This window comes from Salvelinus fontinalis, chromosome 2 (genome assembly GCF_029448725.1).
Source record: "Salvelinus fontinalis isolate EN_2023a chromosome 2, ASM2944872v1, whole genome shotgun sequence".
In the NCBI taxonomy this organism is placed as follows: domain Eukaryota; kingdom Metazoa; phylum Chordata; class Actinopteri; order Salmoniformes; family Salmonidae; genus Salvelinus; species Salvelinus fontinalis.
Window position 1 is genome coordinate 60,206,186 of NC_074666.1, and position 22,739 is coordinate 60,228,924.

General features: G+C 38.2%; 2 protein-coding genes across 3 annotated transcripts in view; one reads left to right on the forward strand and one right to left on the reverse strand.

The window, feature by feature from the left end:
- The window catches only part of LOC129822370 (nuclear body protein SP140-like protein), a 31,112-nt gene extending 21,667 nt beyond the window's left edge, over positions 1-9,445 (reverse strand). The window contains exon 1 of the mRNA XM_055880603.1: positions 9,042-9,445. Within this exon, the coding sequence (XP_055736578.1) occupies positions 9,042-9,290 (249 nt within the window). The 5' untranslated portion in view covers positions 9,291-9,445. The remainder of the gene's footprint in view (positions 1-9,041) is intronic.
- LOC129822385 (membrane-spanning 4-domains subfamily A member 4A-like) lies at positions 13-13,554 on the forward strand. Of its 2 annotated transcripts, XM_055880642.1 has the most exons (9): positions 13-93; positions 826-882; positions 6,698-6,868; positions 6,966-7,082; positions 7,459-7,515; positions 7,827-7,958; positions 8,342-8,464; positions 10,149-10,238; positions 13,118-13,554. In XM_055880642.1, the coding sequence occupies exons 3-9, from the start codon at positions 6,698-6,700 to the stop codon at positions 13,202-13,204; spliced, it is 777 nt and encodes a 258-aa protein (XP_055736617.1). In that variant the 5' UTR covers positions 13-93; positions 826-882; the 3' UTR covers positions 13,205-13,554. The 2 variants fall into 2 exon arrangements, with proteins under 2 accessions (XP_055736617.1, XP_055736608.1); XM_055880633.1 differs by lacking the exons at positions 13-93; positions 826-882 and having other exon boundaries at positions 5,451-6,868.
- The last annotated feature ends 9,185 nt before the right edge of the window (positions 13,555-22,739 follow it).

A 22,739-nucleotide genomic window follows, 5' to 3' on the forward strand; every position in this document is an offset into this window, starting at 1 on the left:
TATTAGGAACATCACAATTCCTCCACCTGAGACACCCCTCTATAGTTACGTATCAACCCTGCACTAGTCAAGTGTCACCCCTCCTCAGAAAAGGTCAGTATTTGTTACATGTAATTGAAGTACGTATTTGATAACTTCTTCCAATGTATTTTGTAGCAAGATACTTCGAGACCTGTAATATGTATTTTCGTCAGGTAGCGTTGGTTTGAATCCCCAAACTGACTAAGTGAAAAATCTGTCGATGTACCTTTGAGCATGAAATTGAACCCTAATTGATACTGTAAATCGCTCTGGATAAGATTATCTATTAAAATGCTTTTCTATACCATTTTTCATAGCAATTCGTAATGTTGTGCCCCGCTTTTACCCTGCATTTGTATCAGAAGTCTGATGGTACTATGGTGTGATAAATGTGTCTGCTAAATTACCTAAATGGAAATGTAAAAATAACACTTGCAAAGCATGCTGGGTATTATGCTCATGAAGCAAGGACAGTAATAACCCCTAGTATTTTTTGCAATTGTTTATTTTTACATTTAGTTCATTTAGCAGAGCAACTTAGTCAGTGAATTCAACTAAGGTAGATAAACAACCACATATCATAGTCATAGCAAGTACAACGTGTTTTTTTTAACCATTAATGAGAATGTTGCTGTAGTGAAGGTGTGTACTTGCAAATGTTTTGTATTTTAACACTTTTGAAAATACAAAATACAATTTTGTATTTAAATTTTATATATTGCTTTTTAGAGTATCTGTATTTGTAACAAGATATATATTTTGCCCATCTCTGCCCCTCTTCCTTAACCCTCACCCACCCCCTAGTCAAGTATCAACCCTGCACGAGTGGAGTGTCACAACCCTCACCCCTGCATTGGTCAGGTATCACCCCTCTGCCTCACCTCTCTCACCCATACATCATTCAGTTCTCACCCTGGCAAACCACTTCTTTCTTTTTAAATCACAATGAGCATGTTTATTGGCTAAAATACATGTCAATTCAAAGAGCCAGCTAGCAATTATAATTTATCATCATGATGAATAAATTAATTTCAAAGATACTAGCAACAACAGCTTAGGGAAATGACATGTCTACATACACAAACTAGAGAACTTCACTTTCTTGCTAGAGATGTTATTTTATTTACAGGCTAGCTAGCACACAAACTTTACTGAAACAAAAATGTAAACATAACATGCAACAATTGAGTTACAGTTCATATGTGACCAGCCTGCACGATTCGGTCTGATGTAGCAAAATTGTCATTTTTTCTTACATTGAATAAAAGTAGAGACTCAGAGCTATAAAATGGTATATCATACACTACAATTGAGGAACAATGGGGAAGTAATTCTGCTTTGAAAGTTGATAAACTTGTAACCTCATTTTTGAGAAAATGGCCCTTGAATGTTTTGGTAAACCTACTGGATAGCTCTTCTTTGTCTACACCCATTCAGCATCGTTCAAAAAGTCTTAACTTCTTATGACTGAAGGGGCACTATTGAGTAGCTTGGATGAAAGGTGCCCAGAGGTGCCCAGAGTAAACAGCCTTCTCCTCAGTCACAGTTGCTAATATATGCATATTATTATTAGTATTGGATAGGAAACACGCTGAAGTTTCTAAAACTGTTTGAATGATGTCTGTGAGTATAACAGAACTCATATGGCAGGCAAAACCCTGAGAAGAAATCCAAACAGGAAGTGAGAAATCTGAGGTTGGTATATTTTCAAACCATTCCCTATTGAAATCCCATTGGGATATGAATGAAGATTCACTTCCTAGGGCTTCCACTAGATGTCAACCATCTATAGAAACTTGAATGAGGCTTATACTGTGTTGTGGGACTGAAGAAGAGTGGAATGAGTCAGACTACTGGCAGTCAGCCATTTCCCAGTCATGCGCATACCACATGATATCTTCCTGCGTTCCATTCCTCCTCAAGACACAATGGAATTCTCCGGTTGGAACTTTATTGAAGATTTATGATAAAAACATCCTAATGATTGATTCTGTACTTAGTTTGAAATGTTTCTTTGACCTGTAATATAACTTTTTGAAGTTTTTGTCACCAGCGTTTGGATAGGTGTACCAAACGCACTAACAAAAGTAGCTAATTGGACATAAATAACGGACATTATCGAACAAATCAAGCATTTATTGTGGACCTGGGATTCCTGGGAGTGCATTCTGATGAAGATCCTCAAAGGTAAGGGAATATTTATCATGTAATTTCTGGTTTCTGTTGACTCCAACATGGCGGCTAATTTGACTATTGTTCTGAGCGCCGTCTCAGATTATTGCATGGTTTGCTTTTTCCATAAAGTTTAAAGAAAAATCTGATACAGCGGTTGCATTAAGGAGAGGTGTATCTATAATTTCATGTGTATAACTTGTATGGCATGGTTGCCCTTAGTTTGAAGATGTAATCCAGAGACAGGTGTTTTATACAACAGCCTTCTGTGTTCTCTTTTCGACTCCCTCTGCATATTTACAATCAAACGCCAGAATTTTCTCCATCTCCTTAGCTATCATACATATAAAAACTTGGTCCTCCAGAAAGTGGATAGCAAACCTTTTGCAGTTCTACTACGTGATATATATATTTTTAAAGCAGCTTTAGAAAGGATTACCTACACATACTGACCAGCTCAATCAACCAATGAATCAAATGTATTTATAAAGACCTTCTTACATCAGCTGATGTCACAAAGTGCTGTACAGAAACCAAGACTAAAACCCAAAACAGCAAGCAATGCAGGTGTAGAAGCACAGTGGCTAGGAATAACTCCCTAGAAAGGCCAGAACCTAGGAAGAAACCTAGAGAGGAACCAGGCTATGAGGGGTGGCCAGTCTCTTCTGGCTGTGCCGGGTGGAGATTATAACAGAACATGGCCAAGATGTTCAAATGTTCATAGATGACCAGCATCTGGTCAGTGGTTTTCGAGAGTGCAACAGGTCAGCACCTCAGGAGTGCTGACCTGTTGCACCTCAGTTGGCTTTTCATAGCCAATCATTCAGAGTATCTCTACTGCTTCTGTTGTCTCTAGAGAGTTGAAAAAAACAGGTCTGGGACAGGTAGCGCGTCCGGTGAACAGCTCAGGGTTCCTTAGCCGCAGGCAGAACAGTTGAAACTGGAGCAGCAGCATGGCCAGGTGGACTGGGGACAACAATGAGTCATCAGGCCAGGTAATCCTGAGGCATGGTCCTAGGTCTCAGGTCCTCTGAGATATATTTAAGACGGAGAATAGTATGTTCAATAGTGAAGATAAATAACCTCATTCACGCGCCAACAAGACTATTTTTCTAATGAGAGACACCTTCTAGTTCTTCCAACTACTTGCTCGTTTTTCCCCAAAAAGCCTGAAACCCTTTCTAAAGACTGTTGACATCTAGTGGAAGCCATAGGAACTGCAATCTGGGTCTATTTGTGTTTCCCATAGGATAGCACTGAAATGGCCAGTGACCTCAAAAAAATAAATAATTCCGGATGGTTTTTCCTCTGGTTTTTGCCTGCCATTTCAGTTATGTTATACTCACAGGCATTATCTTAACAGTTTTAGAAACGTCAGAGTGTTTCTATCCAATGCTACCAAGTATATGCATATCCTAGCTTCCGGAAGTTTACTTTGGGCACATCAGTCATCCGAAATTCCGAACAATAACTAGGGCGCTAGCGGAACCCCTCGACAACATTCCGCTGAAAAAGCAGCGAGCGAAATTCAAAAATATTTTTTTGAAATATGTAACTGTCATACATTCACAAGTGCAATACACCAAATTAAAGCTTAGCTTCTTGTTAACCTGTTTGGGATAGGGGGCAGCATTTTCACGTTTGGATGAAAAGTGTGCCCAGAGTAAACTGCCTGCTACTCAGGCCCAGTTGCTAATATATGCATATTATTGGTACATTTGGATAGAAAACACTCTGAAGTTTCTAAAACTGTTTGAATGATGTCTGCTGGTATAGCATAACTCATATGGCAGGTGAAAACCTGAGAAATATCCAACCAGGAAGTGGGAAATCTGAGGTTTGTAGTTTTTCAACTCATCGCCTATCGAATATACAGTGTCTATATTGCATTTCCTAAGGCTTCCACCATATGTCAACAGTCTTTAGAACCTTTTTTGATGCTTCTACTCTAAAGGAGGGGGGAATAGGAGCTGAATGAGTCGGAGGTCTGCCAGAGTGGCATGAGCTGGTCACACGCGTTCACGTGAGAGTTAGCTCTGTTACATTGCATTTCTACAGACAAAGGAATTCTCCGGTTGGAACATTATTGAAGATTTATGATAAAAACATCCTAAAGATTTATTCTATACTTCGTTTGACATGTTCCTACGAACTGTAATGGAACTTTTTGACTTTTCTTCTGAACTTTCGCCTGGACCGGCCCGCGCGCCGTGAGTTTGGATTTGTGAACTGAACGCACTAACAAAAGGAGGTATTTGGACATAAATGATGGACTTTGTCGAACAAATCAAACATTTCTTGTGGAACTGGGATTCCTGGGAGTGCATTCTGATGAAGATCATCAAAGGTAAGTGAATATTTATAACGCTATTTCTGACCTCTGTTGACTCCAACATGGCGGATATCTGTATGGCTTGATTTGTTGTCTGAGCGCTGTACTCAGATTATTGCATGGTTTGCTTTTTCCGTAATTTTTTTTTTTTAAATCTGACACAGCGGTTGCATTAAGGAGAAGTATATCTCTAATTCTGTGCATGACACTTGTATCTTATATTAAAGTTTATGATGACTATTTTTGTAAATTGATGTGGCTCTCTGCAAAATCACCAGATGTTTGGGAAGCAAAACATTACTGAACGTAACAAGCCAATGTAAACTGAGATTTTTGGAAATAAATATGCACTTTATCGAACAAACATACATGTATTGTGTAACATGAAGTCCTATGAGTGCCATCTGATGAAGATCATCGAAGGTTAGTGAGGTTAGTGAATATCCCAGAGAGGTTAACTTAAACTCACTCACTTTTGTACATCGCGCTGGTCCGTACAATTGAGCTTATTTTTGCGCCCAAAAAACGTAATACTTCCAGATCAACTGTAATATCAATACCAATGTAAAGCACAATTTCTCCCCTTTCCAACAAAATCAATGACGAGTCCTTCATGATGCCCATCTCTGCATAATTCAAGAAGGCAATGAGCTCCGTCGGATCTTTTTAAAAATGGTGGGTGGGGAAGCTAAACCTATTGCGTGATAGTGAGAAGGAGAGATGTCGTGTGGGGAAACTGCTTTTTTTCACTCGATCTGTCCAACTTATCACCTTATTGCCTCTAAAATGTAAATAAAACACTATAAAGAGTTTATATAATGTGTCATTACATACCTATTTGAAGGTTTGTGTCGAATTTGAATCAGGCTTTTTGGGCGGTGCTAAAGTGATCTTCAGAAGTAAACAGCGGCTTTTGAGAGTCATGATAGCTTGCAGTGATGACGCAAAAATGACTAGGTATCCCACCTTACCCTGTCCCTGTCCCTTTCTTGTTTTTAAACGGTGAGATAAGTGCTACACCTGGTGGAGAGAGGCTGTAAGACAGAATTAGTTGCTTTCTGCGTGCTGTACGTTACGCCATGACACGTCACGATGTAACATACAGCGTCAGAGGGGTCAGTTTTTTAAACTTTTCTCCAATACTATAGAGCCATTACCATGTCAATCAACACTTGAATAGAAACATAGTTCACACCCCAGATTTTGGGGTCAACACAGTCACTACAGTCCCTTTAGTTTTCTTTGCAGCCTCGTTTGAATGTCGCGGTTGCGCACATTTGTATGGAATGTGGTTAGCCTACATTACCACTCCTTTCACCTCTCCCTGCCGTCTGCCACAATATTGATATAAGCTGTACAGGGCTCTGTAGCATCAAAAATATGTTAGACATTCAGATATATCCAAATAATGTTTATTTGTCAAAAACAAAAATACAAGGGCGTGTACAATATATGATGCTAACTAAAAAGGAGAACTGGGTATTCAACAAGAATGGTACTGTATATGGTAAAAGTAACATACAGTACAAAAAAATACACAATGAACAGTGTAGTACAGTTCAATGTGTCTCGGGTGTAGTAAAAGGCAGAGAACTGGTAGCTACGCATTGTTACTACAGATAATGTGATTTAACCAAATCATTTTGGTATCCAATATTGGGAGTTGCAGAATAGGTACTATTTGGTATAGCACAGAGAATGTTCGACCAACCTCAGCGATGCCGTCTTCGTCCTCAATTGGTGGAAACAGGAGTCTCAAAATGTCTGTGTCCAGTTGCAGGGGATGAGTTTGAATTTAGAAAATGCTCCGTTATTAAAATAAAACATTTTTGCTCCATGAAGTAATCCAACAGTGTACACCAACATCTTATCTATTTCTAGTCTTCTCTAATTGATCGAGACAGGTGAGTGTCCACCCTAAAGTGCCGCATGTCATTGTGACACACACACAGCCAGCCACAGCCACGCACGCACGCGCATGCACACACACACACACACACAGCCTATAATCAATGGAGAGAGTTCAAAGTTTCATGACTGGCTGACACACTTGCTATTCATGTCAGTGACATGTAACTTATTATCAGGAAGTCCCAGGTAAAGTATAAAGCATGACACACAACAACCAGTCAGATCCCCTCTTACACAAACATCCTTGCCTCCTCTGTGAAGATGTCCAGCTCTCAAACAACCACCACTAATGGGGTGGTGGTCATCACCCATGTCTACCCCTATGGGAACGGGGTGGGGGTCGCGGGGGTCACTTCTACCCCTCACTGTCTGGGACAGACGGTTTTCTCAGTGCTGGGAAGTTTCCGGGCAGGGCATCCAAAAGCGCTTGGGGTAAGAATTTTCAAATTAAAATGACAATTTTGGTTGAATGTAATGGAAGAACAGAAAAAAGAAATTTCCTGCTTTGCTCTTTGTTTTTCTCTCACAGACCGTACAGATCATGATTGGTTTGATGATGCTGTTAACAGGGATTGTGATGGCTACAGCCCCGTGGTTGGATAATATTGGAGTAGTCAGTGGAATATTTGTCTGGGGATCGATCATTGTGAGTGAGCTGCTTGAGCTGCTCTGTCTAACAATCCTTCCTTAAGTTTCCTGTCTGCCTGGATGCAAAACAAAACGTCCTCATAGTTGAATCACGTCACTTTAAAAATATATTTCTTTCATTTGAAGTAATGCTTTATAAATAATGACTTGTCTTAACTAACAATTTGTCTTAACCAAAGACTTTTATCAACATATATGTATTTGGCTAACTTTGGTCATACTGTAGAAATATGTGTGTCCCAAATGGCACAGTATTCCCTATATAATGCACTATGTAGGAAATATGGATACAGTATAAATATGGTGCACTATGTAGGAAATAGGGAGCCATTTAGGATCCAGCCTTGTATAATCTCTTCCTTGTTCCTTCTCAGTATGTAGTTGCAGGCTCTCTCACTGTTGCCGCTGACAACAAACTGAACAAATGTCTGGTTAGTATCAATATTTTTTCCCCAATAAAGTTTAGGCTTTTGATTTATAAAGTTCCTCTCTATTTGAAGACATAGAATCTACTATACGATAGGCCCTCATGTTTTCATTCATCTGCTGGTTTCCCTCCCAAAACACAACTAGTGGTGGGGCCACTGGCGTTAACTGTGGATTGCCCGTTTAAAGAATCGTAATAACAATGATAAGGAATAACAACATACTTAATTCGGTATTGCGTTTAATTCTTCTGAAATTTCCTTCCACAACCAGCCATTCCCATGTCCTCTTTCTGCTCTCTCTCACTGTCCCTTAGGTGAAAGGCTCCCTGGGAATGAATGTTGTCGCCACGGTTACTGCTCTTACTGGCATCATCCTCCATTCTTTAGATAGTGCTGGGATCATGTTGTACTGTGACTCTACATACGATTTCTGTCAACAGTACTGGGTATATACCAAATGCTTATTCATTTTTTACATTCATTGGCCTGGAGGTATTTGTAAATTGATAAAGGGTTATTTATCATCTATAATCTTTTATATTGTACTGTTGGATATTTTTTATCAGGCTAATTTAAATTATGCCTACATGTGACATTGGCAACATGGAAGCAATAGTAAGGTAGATAACTGCTATAAAGTTAGTTTATAGTTCATTTTAGTCCACATTGAAACTGAAAGTTCACAAAGTGCTCATAATTGCTACAAAATGGCGGTGTAGTTTATTTAAGTCCACATTGAAACTGGGAGAGTTCACAAAGTGTTCATAATTGCTACAAAATGGCGGTGTAGTCTAGTTAACTGCTGTTTCCTGTTCCTCTCTGTCTATAGGTCAGGTCTCAGGGAATATCAGGTGTTTTGGCTGTTTTCTCCTTGCTGGAGTTCATAGTGTCCATTTGTGTCTCGTCATTCGCCTGCAGAGCTGTCTGCCTGTGCTGCCGTTCCACCCCTGAGGTGAGTCTATAGACTTAGATTTCTGTCCATTTTTTTTTTTTTACAAAATGTTGTAAATCTCAAGGTTATCTACATTACCAAAGTTCTCTGATATTATGAGTTAAGTACATATTTCACAAGTGGAATTTCATTCCAAAAGTCTCACTTTGGGGTCACTAACCATTCCAGCCCGTGGGGCTACCGTGCATAACAGCGCAGTCGAAAGTGTGACGTAGCGCGTCAGGCATTGTTGCAAAAGGCTCATGAAGAAACTGAGGGCCAGACTTCTTAATCCACTGCCAATAGGACAGCTATGAGACAGGTATGTCTTGTTCCTGCTCTGTGTAGAGTATGGTGTGTTGTACTGGCTATACCTGAAGCTCCGAGAGGATGTTCCCGAGTTCTCCGAAACGAGCTAAGTAAACTACACCATGTGGAGTGAAGGCCGCCCAAAGCCAGAAAGGGCTGAGGGGCATTCACTGGTAACCCTATAAACCTTATCCTGTATAAAGGGGAGTTAGGGTTTAGGATCCCTTTACTAGAACATGTGGGAAGACAGCACCGTTAAAGGCAAAGGCAGTAAAGCGATCCATCTTACCAGGGAGTGTGGCGTCGGTAGTGGAACGTACACGGCACAAGGCGTAGATGTGGTTGGCCAGAGATGGATCCACCTTGAGAGGGCTGCAAAATCGGATTCCTCCATGTTGTGCATGTCCAAGTTCGGGGCGTCCTTAATTGGCATCTTGCCAGTAAGTGGCTTATCCCACAAACGTTTTTCGGAGACAAGCTGGGACAACAGGAAGCAGTTGCTTCGCGGTGGATGTACTAGTGGGAAGTGTCCTCCCATCGTACAGATCCGTTTCTCGGTTTCCGTTCCTCAGGGGAGCCGGCCACTTGATCTCATGTCTGGTGGCGGCTCGCTTAAGCTGTATGCGACATATTGGCACAAACCCATTACACCTTTTTGTTCATCCATGACCTAGCACCAGCTGGGCTTGGTCGTGGGACGGAAGAGCCACAGCGTCCGCTGGTGGCTGGGAGGCGAACAAGGCTTGAGCCTCTTTTTCAGGACTCAAATTCCAGAGTGCAACACCCTGGCACGCACCCTTCCCAAGCAGATAATGCATAGAAGGAGTGGATTCTTCTTAACAATCTTTGAACCACAAGCACAAGAACGTTGGGATTTGAGTGTTAGCCTCATCTTGGGTAAGGGTAGCGGTAGCGACATCCACAAATCAATACAAACCATATGAAACATAATATATCATACTAAATGGAGTGTCTAGGATTTACGTACAGAATCATTTGAAATGCTCTCTGATCACTTTGGTCATGTGGAGAAAATCAAGAACCAGTCTCGTAGAGCTCTTCAATGAGGAAGCGAACATGGACAGTGAGCTGGAGAGTATCGCTTTTATACAGGGTAAAGTTTTGAGACTTTCGGAACAAAATCTCACAGAATAAGTCATTGAAACAGATCTACATATACATGTAAGTCTTACTATACTGTAAAACATAAATATTAAACTAAGTCAAGTATGTTCTGGCAACTGTAAGAGCACTAAGCGTCCATGGCACCTCAAATAGTAGGAGGAGAACAATCAAGCTGAATGAAACTGTTACTATCATGTTTACATGAATACACTGTATTTTTGTTTAAGCAAAGACTTGAAATGGACTTAAAATGGACATGTCTGTCTTTTAGCAAGTGTCCTCCATTGGGTATCAAATACCGGTACCTCATGGCAGCATGACTCCAAGCAACGCACCTTACCCTCCTCAGAACAACTACGAGGTATGATATCTTGGCCGGTTGAATTTCAGGGTTACCATGTGAAATAGGTGGCTCAACATGAATATAATTAAAATATATATATATATATAAATAAGATCTCACCGGTGTCCTAGTAACTGAGTTTCTTGTGTCATTTAAAACATCCACAGTGTGTCCCAAGTGGCACCCTATTCCTGATATAGTGCACTCCTTTTTGACCAGGGCCTATGTAGTGAATCGGGTGTCATTTGGGATGCCACGAAAGAGATTCTGCAATGATTAAATATTATGTACTACAATTTTGACTCACCCTGTAGGCTAAACTCAGAATTCAGTTTAAATTGTAGATACTGTAGCATGTATAATGTAGCTTTATTGTACACAGCAAAGTCAATGGTATACATTTAACTTGAGAAGTCTGAAAGTGTAACATGTACACTATTTTCAGTCAACATATGAGTCCCACTGAACCATGTATATTCCCCCTCGAGACGATACCACTACGGCCCTCAAGGAACTACACTGGACTTTGTGCAAACTGGAAATCACATATCCCGAGGCGACATTTATTGTAGCTGGGGACTTTAACAAAGCAAATATGAGGGAAACGCTATGGAAATTATATCAGCACATTTGAAATAACACGTTTGAAAGTGTTAAAGATTTAACTCTGTTGCAGTGTTCCCCATTTAACTCTGAACGGGTCAAATAAACACTATTTTCAAAGTACGCTATGGAAATTATACCAGCACATTTGAAATAACACGTTTGAAAGTGTTAAAGATTTAACTCTGTTGCAGTGTTCCCCATTTAACTCTGAACGTGTCAAATATACACTATTTTCAAAGTACAAAGTATCTATAACTGGGCTAAAATGTAGCCACGTGTGCACATTTGTTCATATCCTTTGCTAGTTAGTGAATTATTAGCCCAGTTATAGATACTTTGTACAGTAGTCAGCAATGGGGAAGTGAATGCTTCCTAGAAGAGAACAAAACATGTGCATTTCAATCCATCTTTGAAAAGCGAGTCTTAAAGGGGCAGTGTTGTATTTAGAGACAGGCTTGAATAAACTAAGGAGACAATAGGCAGGGAGTAGAATATTTTGTCTGATTCTCTGTAATAATGGTATGGGGGGGAAAAATGAATTTTATTTTGTAAAGTGGTTTCTTACATCAAACAACAACAAAATGTTCAGTCACCTCCTTGTCTGAAGGACAAATGGATAAACAGGTTAATGTCAAGCTCTGCATGTTTTTTCCAAAAGTCTTATGGAATGTAGACCTACACTGAACACCACACATTGGCTGCTACTATAAGCTGAATGATAGAACAGCTATTTCCATGGTAAAATGGTATGGGATGCATTTTCTCCATTGTTCTTTATGTTAGGCCACTCTGGTAGGCCTCCATTATGATCAAATAGCCACACTAGCCTACTTGACCACTGTTAGAACTGTAACTTAAAGCAGGTACAGCCTCAGTGTTCACAATAAACATGCGCCATAACTTTCAGAAGTTCTGTGCAGCAGACCTGAAATTTGTCTTGCCGATTTGAGGGAGCATTGCTGGACATTGTACTTCCAAATATAGTTCAGATGTTGTACTTGTAGTTTCATCTGACTGGTAGCTTAGCAGGTAGAGTACGGGACTATAGAACGTTCAGGGACATGAGGGCATGAGGTCGAATTCTGGTAAAGGCACACTTTTTTTTAAATGTGAAACCACACTTTCTGCAAATTTTTGTTTAAAAAAAGTGTTTATTTAGTATACAGTAGTATAAGCTTCTGTCTTAAGCATCCTAAATAATGCCAAAGATTCAGTTTTTTTTAAATGGTCAACTGTAAGGCAAAAAATGGAAGCATGATGTGAATCTGGTTTCCAACTGATTTGTAAGCTACTAAAGCCAACCATTTACTGCTGCGCCACAGAGTTTTGCTGAAAATAGTGGGGGGAAAACATCTGTTCATCAAACGCTGCTATTTATTGTTGACCAGCAGATGTCACTAATGTGCATTGTGAACCGATAATGAATCTCTGAGTAATGAACCGTTTTTCTGCACAATTTCGTGAAAGCCTTCAGAAATCCTAGATTTCCCATCACAATTAATTATTGGCCTAGTAAGTGGCCTAGATTTACCCTAATTCAGTGGTGTTAGGAAACTCCTAGTTTACAGGCCACGTCAGGCCTGCAAGTTTCATTATACTGATTATGTGTAATTCTTATTGGAATCCAGTTAGGATATCCAACATTTTTTTATTCACCCTCAACCTACATTCAGAATGACTGTCAGGATTAGGAAACCTGATTATAAAAAATCACTACCTAAACAAATTAAACCAGAACAACCATTTCAGTAATGGTCCAATAAATCTAAGTAACTGATTGGATTAGTTCCGAAAAATGTATGTTATTTATCTTTGTGTAGCATAAGATTAATCAAACAATCAATCAATGTACATGCAAAATCACATATGAAAATTAATCCTAACAAAAACATCCTGCAGTGGAGCATGCTTGGAAATATGATAATGAATGGTGTGGTTTTGATGGGACTATTTTACTCTCCACAGTGTAAAACAATAAATCTGGTTATTAACTCCAACACTGGGGGTTATTTTACACCACTGAGTGTTAATATCACTCTTACAGAGTGATTGTAAACACTACAAATGTTACACTGAAAAATCAACACTGGCCAATTTGCTCATTTATTATCATTTGATGCATCTCAAATGGCATCCTATTCCCTATACTGCACTATACTTTTGACCAGTGCAGTATAGGGGATAGGGTGCAGGCTCTGGTCAAAAGTAGTGCACTATATAGAGGAGGGGGTGCAATTTGGGACATAACAATAGTCAAGGTCATATGATGTCCTGTGTTGTTTTCTCTACAGACTGGGAACTACCCGAAGGTTCCTGAGGGAGACGGTATGGGTACAGGGTTTCAACAGAACCACCTGCCTCCTCAATACACTGCCTGAGAAACAGGCCTGTGAATCCATTGCTATTTTTCTTGTTGAAATCATGTTCTCATGGAGACCTATGTTTCTGATCCAAGCCAGGCAATGGTTAGAAGCACCACATCACTGATCTGAATAATTTGACAGTTAAATACTGTTAGTGTATCGTAATGTTATATATGATCTTTTGGCTACTATATGGTTAACATTTTAATGTTTTTTCTGTCTCTCATAATTTTCTATAGAAAAATAGTAGCCTTCATTTATCAACAAAAATCAACCACAGTGTATCCTTTGTCAATGTTTGTAAATGACATGGGCCTATAATGATGACATTTATTGCAAATACATATCACTGAATAAACTGGAAAAAAAATGTCAAAAAATCGAGTTTTGAGTAACTTTTGTCTTCTGTAGGGTACAATGTAAGTAATGACAAAGTAATAAAGTAAATAAATTTATATTTTCGGAAGAGTGGTTGAAGGGTCTGAAAACATCTTGATAAGGAGGGAGTATTGGATGTTTGCATTGGGCATTAAATCCTTTCTGTATTGAGTTTGTACAATATTAAGCCTGGAGCCGAGGCTAGTGCAATAGGCCTATTGGGTAAATCTATATGAATTCAATCACTTTTTGACAGCACTTTTTGATTTGAACGAAAGCTTCCATACATTGTAAGAAGTGCTCAGAAAGTGACTTTTTGGACCTGAATGCCAAAACATTCGTGAGATAACGGTGCTCAAAGTTGATCCATTTTGCATACCCCACCATACCATGAGAAATGCATGTCTTCATCACTGGAAAAGTTAAATGTTTGAGATTGATATAATTTAAAATCTTGTTAACAGGGTTATCAAACAAAAAAAATCCCAATTATGTAAAAAAAAAAATGTTATCATCAATTATCTAAAAAGGCATAAACTCAGCTAATTTTTTCACATACTGTTTGTTGTGGCTTAGACGCGATTTTACATCATCTAAGATTTTTGTGTTGTGCACGCCATCAGTTGAGACACATCCGACTCTTGAATACAGGGTGGGTGTCATGTTTTGGCTGATAAATGTATACTAAATGGGAATAACGTAGACATTTCAACTTTTAAATGGTACCACAAAGATTGTTGGAGGTCTACACATCAGAGCATGTTGACTTGAATGGAAATGTATGTTTTAAATTATACTGTCAATCCTCCATAGACAAGCTATTGAAATCATAGAAATATAGATATTAGAATAGACATGACCATTTAAGTTGACATTCGATGGTGAGTGGACCGGCAGTCATCTTTGTAGTAGTAACTCCAACTTAAAATGTCAATTAAAATTCAGTTTCAATGGTGTACCAGCTAGGTCTATTCCATGGATTATATTTCTATGATTGAAATTACACCAACCCTGTATTAAGGAGCATGGTGTGTCCCAACCAAAAGCGGGCATAATACAAAAACCTCTGATTTTCGAAAAAAAACAAAGCTTCTGTACAACATATGCGAATATTTAAAAAATCGGAGTTTACGAGTTTTTAGATAATTTACCTTAAAGATGCATTATGCAGAAATCGCTCCGCCATGTCCTGGTTACTAAAATTCAAATAGATTGCCTAATTTCAGTTTATGTGACGAAACAAGCAAATATAGTGTATAGAATCATTGTACCATGTAAACCGCTGTGAAATATATTTTCCATAGACAAAAATAATGTACTTTCAGCTGACTGAAAAAAAGACGCAAAAATGAAACTTGCGAATGGGAAGCATAGAATAGTCCACATAGAACAGATCTACCAGTTCTTAGATTTGCTTTCAATGAGAATGACACACCTATAACACACATTTCTATGTGAATTTGGTCCAGTTACCCAAAATGTTACATATTGCAGCTTTAAAGGTTTAAAATATTATTTTTTTCAATAAATAATTAAATAGTTAGACAACACATTTGTAAGCTTTTAAATTATATCAAACTCAAACTCCAGTAATAACGACATTGATGTCTCATGGTATGGTGGGGTATGCAAAATGGCTAAATTTTGAGCACCATTATCTCATGAATGTTATGGCATTCAGGACCACTTATTCCATGGGAAAACATGTATGGAAAGTTGTATTTAAATCAAAAGGGATGCTGTCAAAAGGTGATTGCAGTAGGGTAAATCCCTCTGAATTCATACAAGGCAACAATAAACATGTCGTCCCCCATGAATGATGCGTTCTCCCTTGGGCCAATTGAGATATTGCGTGTGACTAACAAATGTCAGTTATCGTGTGTGACCACAGATTATGCATAATATTGACCAAATACTCAAGTGACCACCCTAACAATGAAAATAAACGTCTTCAAAAATGGATAATGCTAAAATTAAAGAGTACACTTTCTATGCAAAGAGGCACAAAATATTCTCCCGAATCGATTTTGTATGATTATCTACTCTATTTTCCTGATTAAATTCAATACATGAGCCTATCTGATCATCATAATTATTACTGCCAGATACATATTTCAGAATCTTCTAAAAGAACAAGAAGATGGCGCTTTAATGTTTCCTATATATATATACACATTTTTGCAATTTCTTTTTAGAAAAAAAATATATATATATACAGTTGAAGTCGGAAGTTTACATACACCTTACATACACCAAATACATTTAAACTCAGTTTTTCACAATTCCTGACATTTAATCCTAGTAAAAATTCCCTGTATTAGGTCAGTTAGGATCACCACTTTATTTTAAGAATGTGAAATGTCAGAATAATAGTAGAGAGAATGATTTATTTCAGCTTTTATTTCTTTCATCACATTCCCCGTGGGTCAGAAGTTTACATACAGTCAATTAGTATTTGGTAGCATTGCCTTTCAATTGTTTAACTTAGGTCAAACATTTCAGGTAGCCTCCCGCAAGCTTCCCACAATAAGTTGGGTGAATATTGGCCCATTTCTCTTGACAGAGCTGGTGTAACTGGGTCAGGTTTGTAGGCCTCCTTGCTCGCACACACTTTTTCAGTTCTACCTACAAATTGTCTATAGGATTGAGATCAGAGCTTTGTGATGGCCACTGCAATACCTTGACTTTGTTGTCCTTAAGCCATTTTGCCACAACTTTGGAAGTGTGCTTGTGGTCATTGTCCATTTGGAAGACCCATTTGCGACCTAGTTTTAACTTCCTGACTGATGTCTTGAGATGTTGCTTCAATATATCCACATAATTTTCCTCCCTCATGATGCCATCTATTTTGTGAAATGCACTAGTCCCTCCTGCAGCAAAAGCACCCCCACAACATGATGCTGCCACCCCCGTGCTTCACAGTTGGGATGGTGTTCTTCGGCTTGCAAGCTACCCTCTTTTTCCTCCAAACATAACGATGGTCATTATGGTCAAACAGTTCTATTTTTGTTTCATCAGACCAGAGGATATTTCTCCAAAAAGTACCATCTTTGTCCCCATGTGCAGTTGCAAACCATAGTCTGGCTTTTTTATAGCGGTTTTGGAGCAGTGACTTCTTCCTTGCTGAGCGGACATTCAGGTTATGTCGATATAGGACTCGTTTTACTGTGGATATAGATACTTTTGTACCTGTTTCCTCCAGCATCTTCACAAGGTCCTTTGCTGTTGTTCTGGGATTGATTTGCACTTTTTGCACCAAAGTACGTTCATCTCTAGGAGACAGAATGCGTCTCCTTCCTGAGCGCTATGAAGGCTGCGTCGTCCCATGGTGTTTATACTTACGTACTAATGTTTGTACAGATGAACGTGGTATCTTCAGGCGTTTGGAAATTGCTAGCAATGATTAACAAGACTTGTGGAGGTCTAAAATTTGTTTTCTGAGGTCTTGGCTGATTTCTTTTGATTTTCCCATGATGTCAAGCAGAGAGGCACTGAGTTGGAAGGTAGGCCTTGAAATACATCCACAGGTACACCTCCAATTGACTCAAATGATGTCAATTAGCATATCAGAAGCTTCTAAAGCCATGACATACTTTTCTGGAATTTTCTAAGTTGTTTAAAGGCACAGTCAACTTAGTTTATGTAAACTTCTGACCCACTGGAATTGTGATACAGTGAATTTTAAGTGAAATAATCTGTCTGTAAACAATTGTTGGAAAAATGATCTGTGTTATGCGTAAAGTAGATGTCCTAACCGACTTGCCAAAACTATAATTTGTTAAAAATACATTTGTGGAGTGGTTGAAAAACAAGTTTATATTATATATTTTTTTTAAATTGGGGTCGGCTTGCCTGTTTTGCATGTTATTTTGCCATTAATATGTGTCACATATCACTTTGCGATCAATGTAAAATATATATATATATCATTGAGTTAATAAATCTGCATACAAACAGGTTTGTATGGTTTGTATGAGATGGTTTGAGATGGTTTGTGAGATGGTTTGTAGTGAGCCAATTTGACTATAGATTATTGACAAGATGCCTTTCAGAGTAGAAGGTCGGATAAGAAATGTGTCGAACTGTGTTTCACCAGGAAGGGTGGGGAATCCTGGATCTATGCTGTGGACATAACTCCGGACTTGTAAGAAGCTAAAGCAATGATGTCTGGGGAGACCAAATTTAGCTGAGAATTGTTCAAACGTACTAAATGTATTGTTAATATACAGATCCCTGAATCTTTTAATACCGAGACTAGACCATGTTGAGAAAGCACCGTCAACCATAGATGGGGGAAAAGCTGGGTTTGAGGCTACCGGAGCCAAATAAGAGGTTGTCTGAAACCCAAAGTGGCGCCTAAATTGATTCCAGATCTTCAATGTTGTTTTGACACATATTTTTGGGGTGAAGGAGGCGTGAGAGTCTGTAACGGAGGAGTGAGCGAGGGAATACAATGATGCCGGTATAGATGAGGCGGCCTCCATCTCTAGCCAAATTGGGGGTGGGAATATCTCTGCTCTGAAACCAGTATGAATGATCCTAAGGTTAGCGGCCCAATAATAGAATCTGAAATCCGGTAGAGCTAGACCACCGTCTAGTTTGGGCCTCTGCAAAAGCTGTTTTTGTATCCTGGGGGCTTTTTGTCTCATTTAAAAGGCTATTATTACGCCGTCGATCTTTCTGAAAAATCTATTGGGAAGAAAAATTGGAAGGCACTGAGAGATACTGAATAAGAATTTAGGGAGAGTATTCATTTTAATAGAATTAATTATTGCGACTAAGGAGAGGTGTAGCAAAGACCAGAGTTCCAAATCGTCCTAGGTACAAAGTTGGTTTGAAAAAGGTTTTCAAATCTGATTGTGACACGTACCCCAAGATAAACCAAAATATTGTGAGCAATTTTAAATGGCAAGTTATGTAAAGGGGATTTTTTTTGCGGCCATATTAAGCGGCATCAATTCGCTTTTACTGAGATTCAGTTTATACCCTGATAAGTGACCAAAGGATGCGAAGGTGGCAAGGGCAGCAGGAACAGAGACAGAATGATTGGATGTGTATAATAATACATCTGCATATAAAGACAGTTTGTGTTCGTGTCCGTATCTGACTATACCTTTGATGGGGGCTTGGAGTGAAGTGCTATTGCAAGTGGTTCTATGTCGAGCGCAAACAGTAAGAGACTTAAAGGGGAACCCTGGCGTGTCGATCGTTGCAAAGGGAAGCAATCTGACTGAGTGTTATTAGTCCTGACAGAGGCTTGAGGGGATGAGTACAGAAGTCTTATCCAAGTCATGAAGTTGGAGCCAAAGCCAAATTTATTTAGAGTGTAAAAGGTATTTCCATTCCACCATAATCTATAATCTAATTTGTAGGTAGAACTGAAAAAGCGTCTGCGAGCAAGGAGGCCTACAAACCTGACCCAGTTACACCAGCTCTGTCAAGAGGAATGGGCCAATATTCACCCAATTTATTGTGGGAAGCTTGTGGGAGGCTACCTGAAATGTTTGACCCAAGTTAAACAATTGAAAGGCAATGCTACCAAATACTAATTGACTGTATGTAAACTTCTGACCCACTGGGAATGTGATGAAAGAAATAAAAGCTGAAATAAATAATTCTCTCTACTATTATTCTGACATTTCACATTCTTAAAATAAAGTGGTGATCCTAACTGACCTAATACAGGGAATTTTTACTAGGATTAAATGTCAGGAATTGTGAAAAACTGAGATTAAATGTATTTGGCTAAGGTGTATGTAAACTTCCGACTTCAACTGTATATATATATTTTTTTTAAATCTAAAAAGAAATTGCAAAAAATGTGTATATATATATATATATATTTGTTTTTTTCTAAAAATAAATTGCAAAAAATGTGGGGCTCAAAACAGGCCCCATCTGCCCTGAATTACGGGTCGCCACTGATTGTTTTAAATATAACCTTTAATGGCATCCCATAAAATGCAAGGATCATCGACTGAATTTTTGTTCATCATTATAAATTCATTAAATTCAATTTCAAATTGTTCACAGAAAGTAGGATTTTGTAGAAAGGAAACATTAAAGCGCCATCTTCTTGCTCTTTTAGAAGATTCTGAAATATTTATCTGGCAGTAATAATTATGATGATCAGATAGGCTCATGTATTGAATTTAATCAGGAAAATACAGTAGATAATCATACAAAATCGATTCGGGAGACTATTTTGTGCCTGTTTGGATAGAAAGTGTACTCTTTAATTTTAGGGTTATCCATTTTTGAAGACAATTATTTTCATTGTTAGGGTGGTCACTTGAGTATCTGGATCTATATTATGCATAATCTGTGGTCACACACGATAACTGACATTTGTTAGTCACACGCAATATCTCAATTGGCCCAAGGGAGAACGCATCATTCATGGGGGACGACATGTTTATTATTGCCTTGTATGAATTCAGAGGGATTTACCCTACTGCAATCACCTTTTGACAGCATCCATTTTGATTTAAACACAACTTTCCATACATGTTTTCCCATGGAATAAGTGGTCCTGAATGCCATAACATTCATGAGATAATGGTGCTCAAAATTGAGCCATTTTGCATACCCCACCATACCATGAGACATCAATGTCGTTATTACTGGAGTTTGAGTTTGATATAATTTAAAAGCTTACAAACAGTGTTGTCTAACTATTTAATTATTTATTGAAAAGAATAATATTTTAAACCTTTAAAGCTGCAATATGTAACATTTTGGGAAACAGGACCAAATTCACATAGAAATGTGTGTTATAGATCGGTCATCCTCATTGAAAGCAAATCTAAGAATTGGTAGATCTGATCTATGTGGACTATTCTATACTTCCCATTCTCAAGTTTCATTTTTGCGTCTTTTGTACATCAGTACATTATTTTGTCTATGGAAAATATATTTCACAGCGGTTTACATGGTACAATGATTCTATACACTATATTTGCTTGTTTCGTCACATAAAGTGAAATTAGGCAAACTATTAGAATTTTTCGCAACCAGGACATGGCGGAGCGATTTCTGCATAATGTATATAAACCACAAGAAACAGTATGTGAAAAACTTATCTGAGTTTATGACTTTTTAGATAATTGAGGATAACATTTCTTTTTTACATGATTGGGATTTTTTTTGTTTGATAACCCTGTTAACAAGATTTTAAATTATATCAATCTCAAACATTTAACTTTTCCAGTGATGAAGACATGCATTTCTCATGGTATGGTGGGGTATGCAAAATGGATCAACTTTGAGCACCGTTATCTCACGAATGTTTTGGCATTCAGGTCCAAAAAGTCACTTTCTGAGCACTTCTTACAATGTATGGAAGCTTTCGTTCAAATCAAAAGTGCTGTCAAAAAGTGATTGAATTTAAATAGATTTACCCAATAGGCCTATTGCACTAGCCTCGGCTCCAGGCGTAATATTGCACAAACTCAATACAGAAAGGATTTAATGCCCAATGCAAACATCCAACGCTCCCTCCTTATCAAGATGTTTTCAGACCCTTCAACCACTCTTCCGAAAATATCAATTTATTTACTTTATTACTTTGTCATTACTTACATTGTACCCTACAGAAGACAAAAGTGACTCCAAACTCCATTTTTTGTCATTTTTTCCCCAGTTTATTCAGTGATATGTATTTGCAATAAATGTCATCATTATAGGCCCATGTCATTTACAAACATTGACAAAGGATACACTGTGGTTGATTTTTGTTGATAAATGAAGGCTACTATTTTTCTATAGAAAATTATGAGAGACAGAAAAAACATTAAAATGTTAACCATATAGTAGCCAAAAGATCATATATAACATTACGATACACTAACAGTATTTAACTGTCAAATTATTCAGATCAGTGATGTGGTGCTGCTAACCATGCTAACCATTGCCTGGCTTGGATCAGAAACATAGGTCTACATGAGAACATGATTTCATGATTGGCCAGTGTTGATTTTTCAGTGTAACATTTGTAGTGTTTACAATCACTCTGTAAGAGTGATATTAACACTCAGTGGTGTAAAATAACCCCCAGTGTTGGAGTTAATAACCAGAGTTATTGTTTTACACTGTGGAGAGTAAAATAGTCCCATCAAAACCACACCCATCATTATCATATTTCCAAGCATGCTCCACTGCAGGATATTTTTGTTAGGATTCATTTTCATATGTGTTTTTGCATGTACATTGATTGATTGATTGATTGATTAATCTTATGCTACACAAAGATAAATAACATAAATTTTTCGGAACTAATCCAATCAGTTACTTAGATTTATTGGACCATTACTGAAATGGTTGTTCTGGTTTAATTTATTTAGGTAGTGATTTTTTTAAATCAGGTTTCCTAATCCTGACAGTCATTCTGAATGTAGGTTGAGGGTGAATAAAAAAATGTTGGATATCCTAACTCTGGCTGGATTCCAATAGGAATTACACATAATCAGTATAATGAAACTTGCAGGCCTGACGTGGCCTGTAAACTAGGAGTTTCCTAACACCAATGAATTAGGGTAAATCTGGGCCACTTACTAGGCCAAAAATTAATAGTGATGGGAAATCTAGGATTTCTGAAGGCTTTCACCAAATTGTGCAGAAAAACGGTTCATTACTCAGAGATTCATTATCGGTTCACAATGCACATTAGTGACATCTGCTGGTCAACAATAAATAGCAGCGTTTGATGAACAGATGTTTTCCCCCCACTATTTTCAGCAAAACTCTGTGGCGCAGCAGTAAATGGTTGGCTTTAGTAGCTTACAAATCAGTTGGAAACCAGATTCACATCATGCTTCCATTTTTTGCCTTACAGTTGACCATTTAAAAAAAACTGAATCTGTGGCATTATTTAGGATGCTTAAGACAGAAGCTAATACTACTGTATAACAAATAAACACTTTTTTTTTACAAAAATTTGCAGAAAGTGTGGTTTCACATTTTTTTAAAAGTGTGCCATTAAAAGAATTCTAAGAATTTGAATTCGAATTCATGTCCCTGAAAGTTCTATAGTCCCGTACTCTACCTGCTAAGCTACCTGTCAGATGAAACTACAAGTACAACATCTGAACTATATTTGCAAGTACAATGTCCAGCAATGCTCCCTCAAATCGGCAACGACAAATTTCAGGTCTGCTGCACAGAACTTCTGAAA